General features: G+C 51.1%; 1 protein-coding gene across 1 annotated transcript; it reads right to left on the bottom strand.

Moving 5' to 3' along the window:
- Positions 1–1,265: 1,265 nt before the first annotated feature.
- Rnase13 (ribonuclease A family member 13 (inactive)) lies at positions 1,266–2,082 on the bottom strand. The gene has a single exon (XM_052190675.1). The coding sequence runs from the start codon at positions 2,079–2,081 to the stop codon at positions 1,620–1,622; it is 462 nt and encodes a 153-aa protein (XP_052046635.1). The 5' UTR covers position 2,082; the 3' UTR covers positions 1,266–1,619.
- Positions 2,083–5,264: the final 3,182 nt, after the last annotated feature.

Genomic DNA, 5,264 nt, shown 5'->3' with positions numbered 1-5,264 from the left:
AGAGGAACCATCTTCGCCTGCTAGGTTCCTGACCCTGTGTTTTTAACACCAGGGAATCTAGCAATAATAAACAATGTGTGTGCAGCATCTAGTGAGTTCCATCTCGTGAGTATGAGGAACAGATTGGCCCACAGAGAAAGAGCGAAGAGAAAGCCCAAAGAACCAGGGTTTTCAGTCATGGGCCCTTTACCCTGCTAAGCCTCATGCATACCAGCCATAGGGTAGCAGTCTTCTTGGCAACTGCTCCAGAGCCCAGGACTGGAGAATACATATGGAGATAAGAATTAAATCAGATGCAGAAGAAAAAATATTTACTTACTGTTTTCACACAGGAGTGGCTCCTTCCCTTCTACCTCCCCAAGGGAGTCACAGTTCTCAATCTGACATACTGTGACCCAGATAATCATTTATGTTCTTGAATGAATGTGTCACCCAACTTCCTCATCTGTTAGAATCCCAGTTTTGTTAGGAGATAAGTAGAAGCCAGGAAGGGGAAGCCTTACACCTACCACAAATCCCAAATGTATTTTCAGGCTGGGGAAAGATAGAATCTTTCTAGTTGGTTGCTTTTTGAGACAGGGGTTTCACTGTGCAGTCGTGGCTGGCCTGGAACTCTAGATCAGGCTGGCCTTGAACTCCCAGAGATCTGCCTGCCTCTGCCTCCCAGGCACCACCATTAAAGTCCCCCCATCTCCATCCTCATGCCCACAGAGCAGAAGACATTTGTGACTACTAAGAGGGTAGGTGGGTGGTCACCAGGACACCCAAAGCAGGGAATGGAATGCAATCATAATTGAATTTAATGAGTTTCTACTTTTTATTTTGAAATGATTATAGATTCACAAGAAGGCAATATAGAAAGGGGCTCATGAACCTCCTGCCCAATTTCCCCCAGTAGTTTTTACACCTTACATGACTGGGGTTGGGACTGCCTCTTCCTCTGCCACCGGAGTGAAACAGAGATAAGGGAGGGACAGGGGGACCAAGGGACCTAGGGAAGGACTGGAAAGATAACCTGAAACTCTGGTGGGCCAAGAGAGATGGAGAACAGGGGTTGGGAACAGGTTGGGAGAGTCTGGGGTGGGGGTTGGGGGGTATCACTAGGCTCCATGGTGATGGGTTATGTGAAGGGAAAGGGGAAATCACAGATGAGTGCAGGCTGGAGACTGAGGGGGCTGTGGGGAAGGGGGGCAAATGGAGGTTCTTATTGCCTGCGCGTGGCAGGAATTAGAAGGGAACTTGGGGTTGCGGGAGGTGTGGTGGGGGTGGAGGACTGACTGGCGCTAAAAACAGGCCTAGGGGGAGATACTGGAGCTGGGTGCCTGTTGCCATGGTGTGAGCTGGGGCCTGGGCCTCCCTCCAGGAGTCAGGATCTGGCCCAGCAGATATACAAGCAATGCCAGCTGGACACAGGCTGCTTCTTGGGTGGGTTTTACTGTCTCTGGGAGAGGAAGGCTCATGATGGGGGTGATGAGAAGGCAAAAGGGCCTGAAGGAAGGCTGGGCTCTGTCTCAGATGTCAGGAAGGAAGACTTGCAGACAAACTCAGAGTTTGGGAACGGGCCTCGGTGTAGCATGTAGAGGCCTGTAGTAGGTGGGACTGGTTTGGGAACTAAGTCCCTAGTAGAGGCCAATGATACCTATTGGCTCAGCGTCATGCTTGCGGGAGCAGAGTAAGTATAGCCTTTGGTTGGTCAGCGTGCTGTTGTAGCTACAGCTGGTTGGGGCCTGTTGATAGCCCAGGGTGCAGACTGTGATGGGGAAGGAGTTCTGAGTGAGGGTGCAGTACTCGTTGTAGTTTTCACAGAAGCTCTCGCTGTATTTACAGAACTTTTGGATGGCTTCCATGGGGGCATGGACCACATAGTGGATCTTAGGGCAGTACCAGTCCTGCAGTTTGCCTCTCACGTAGGCCATGAGGCCATTACAGTATCCATGGAAACCCTTCGGGTAGTTAACCATGGGGTAGTCAACGTGTAAGTTTCGGAAGTTCTTGATCGCTGTCTGCATGGTGATGCCCGTCACCAGAGTCGGCCGTAAGACAAGATGGAGTACAAGGATCCAGGCCACGTCTGGTGCCATGCCTTCTGCTGGCAGAGTTAAAGTCATTAGAAGTACAATAGGCTGAAGAGACTGTCCACCTTTCCCAGAGTCTCCCCAACCTCTAAGAACTGCTCAGTACCTTACAAATTCTGACACTCCAAAAGGGCAAAGCACTTGCTCAAGACCACCTCTCAGACCAGCCATCGACAGCCAACCCTCCTCCTGCAGTTCACCACCGAGACTGTCTCACCCAGTCCTTGGTCTGTACAGCACAGATTCAGAGGTCCAGCTGCTCCTTGGGGAAAGATGCTTCCGAATGCTCTGTTTCCTGGCACTCCTTATGGTGGCTACAGGAGGAATGGAGAGCAGGCTGTCTTGGTAGTCCCTGACAGCTCTGCAGGAAGAGACTGAAGACAGTCAGGGGAGTCGGGTGGGAGGCAGGAATACATCCTGCCTAAGGCCACTTTTACAGCCTAGAGGTGGGGTGAGACTGAAACGGTTTCTGGATACAGAGACAGTCTGGAAGGAGGGAGTGTCCCCTGGGTTTGAGGAGCATTGTGCTAAATGGGTTAGGTGGGTAGGAGGAAAGAGACGTCACTGTCTGGTCTCCATGCTGGTATCCTCAGGGCACTTAGATCTAAGCTCCCGGCCAGAAATCCCTAAGTTCCTGGGCCTTCTTTGAAGTTTGCTCTGGCTCACAGATCTTGCTTTTAGCAAAGTGGGAAGAAAGAACCATCTTCATGAAGAACACCGTGTTTACCTTTGATCGAGGGTCACCAATGTCCCATCCCACTTACAAGCCCCAGGGCCATGTGTAGCATCAGCACCTCCCACCAAAGTGGCAGGCTGAGAACAAAGAACCTCCAGGACTTCCCACAATTCCCGGCAGTCCGTCACCAATGCCCAGCTGAGCGTGCCCACACCTTGAACCCTTGACTCAGGGCCTGTCAGTTCAGAGCACTGCTAGGCATCTCTGCACGATGCCTCCGAAGGCCCAAACACGGCTGGCTGGCTGGCTGGCTCTTGAGAAAATGTGAACCCCCTGGCCTGATCAGATTCTTGGTACTGGCTGATGTGTGGTAGTTTGACCTGCTGAGGAAAGGGCTAAGTTACTCAGCTTTTTATCAAATATCTGGATCTTCATCAAAGTCAACAAGCTAGTTTCAAGGAACTTGCCAGCTCTAACCTTTGACCCACACAGGCCTTTCAGTCTTGTCTCCCTACCGGCAGTCTCCACATTTACACACTTTGGGGCTTTATTTGTGACAGGCTCTCTCTCACTGTGTGTGCCAGGCTGGCCTCAAACTGCTTATCAGCCTGTCTTCAGCCTCTTGAGTGCCAAAAACAGAGCTATGTATCACCCTGCCCAGGCCCCGGGCACCGAGGAGAACCTTTTCACCTTCCTCAGCAGAAGCCGGAGTCAGAAGGCAGACCCCTGGGTGCTCTGGGGTTCACTGTGGAGGCCACAGGAAGGAGGAATTGGTCTCAGGAGACATATTGGTATTCTCTCTGTGGTCTCTCATTTGCAGCCTGGACTGGTTCTTTCTGGCGACACAAACAAGAGCCCAAAATTAAATCTATTCTCCTCAGTCTCAATTCTCTTGTGTCTTTGTCTTTATTTTCCTGTTGTCGTATTAAAAAGCTTTGACAAGAGCAACTTAAGGGAAAGGGGTCTACTCTGGCTCACAGATCAAGGAGAGCCCCTCAGGGTGGGCAAGCCAAGGCCGCAGGATCCTGAAGCAGCTGGCCACGTTGAATCTCCAGTCAGGAAGCAGATACGATTGAACACACGTGTCTGTTCAGCTCCTTCTCTCCATCCATACAGTCCTGGGTCCCAGCCAGGAAACAGCCACTGCGTTTTGCCACCTTGGTTATTGCCATCAGAATCGTGCCCGAAAGGCGTGCGCAGATCTTATCTCCCAGGTGACTCTAGATTCTACTCTGTTGACATGAGCACTAGCCATCACGGCCGTGTGTCTGCTTCCTCAGCGTTCTGTAATAGGCTCCTCCATCTCCCTAACCATCAACCACAAGGCATGATAGTTAAAGCCAAGGCTTGAGTCTTGGGTTTATACGGCGTGTGCCGTCACTGCCTTTTCCAGCTCATGAGAATAGGACATTATTCCTCATAGTGGCATTAGGACTCATTACCACATCGATCAGAAGCTACTGCCTAGTGCCTGACCCGTGGTGACTACGCAGTAAGCAGCGTGTCCCTAAGTCATGCAGCCCTCCGAATCTTTTTTAAAACTCTCCCCAAATTAGTGCCTCCCTTGCCTACTTCTTTCCCAGCTCAGCCTCTCTCTTACCTGAGCACCATACACTCAATTCCACTAAGTCTCTGTTATTTTTCATTCGACTACCAGAAAGGAAATTAGTCCCCACGGGGCAGGAGAGACAGCTCAGTGGTTACAAGAACCAGCTGCTCTCCCAGAGGACTCAGTTCAGTTCTCAGCACTCACAACCACCTGTAACTCCAGTTCCAGGGGATCTCATCCACTCTTCTGGACTCTGTGGGTAGGAGGCATGCAGGTGTTATATACGTACATCCATGCCAGCAAAATACTTGTACATATTAAAAATAAAGTTCCCTGCTTTGTTTAATCCTTTGCAACAGTTTCGTGTTTCTTACAATATATAATCCAGTCAGCATGTCATAGGATCTGAGCCTGTCATGTTCTCGCTCTTCTCTGTGTCTGTATCTCCACCCCTGCTGGCTTCCCACCTTGTACTGCATCCCACACCATGCCCTCGAGCTCTCGCTCCTGGGGAAGCTGTGGAAGCCTCCCCTGGCCCTCTTGCCCCATCCATAACTAGTTTGTATGAGGACAGTCCTGAGATCTCATTACCGTCGTCTCTGCTTAGAAGACCTGACCTGAAGACTGTGCACAATTCAGACAACAATTCAGACCCACAGAGGCAAGTGGCTGTCCATCAGGCTGCAGGGTGGTGCCCTGGCCTGGCTGGTTGAATCTGTGCTTTGAGGACATCAACCCACAAAGTCTAGGATGTCCGTTTCAGTCTTCCCCTCAGCCCAGTCCCCTCAGGCTGCAGTTGGGGCTGCTTCTGGCTCTTCCCATCCCACGTCATGGGTCACCACTCTCTAGCCCCCCCTTCTGCTTACCCCTCACGTGCACACAAGACCCCAAGCCTTAAAGTGTGTTAGAGAGGGAAGGGTTCCCTCACTGGCTCCTGTCTCATCTTCTGCAAGATGATTTTAGT

Source organism: Apodemus sylvaticus, chromosome 8 (genome assembly GCF_947179515.1).
Source record: "Apodemus sylvaticus chromosome 8, mApoSyl1.1, whole genome shotgun sequence".
NCBI lineage: Eukaryota > Metazoa > Chordata > Mammalia > Rodentia > Muridae > Apodemus > Apodemus sylvaticus.
This window is presented reverse-complemented; position numbering and strand designations above follow the sequence as displayed.

What these genes read in the sequence shown, in the direction of transcription:
- Rnase13 (XM_052190675.1), bottom strand. Translation starts at nt 2,081, where the DNA reads ATGGCACCAGACGTGGCCTGGATCCTTGTACTCCATCTTGTCTTACGG.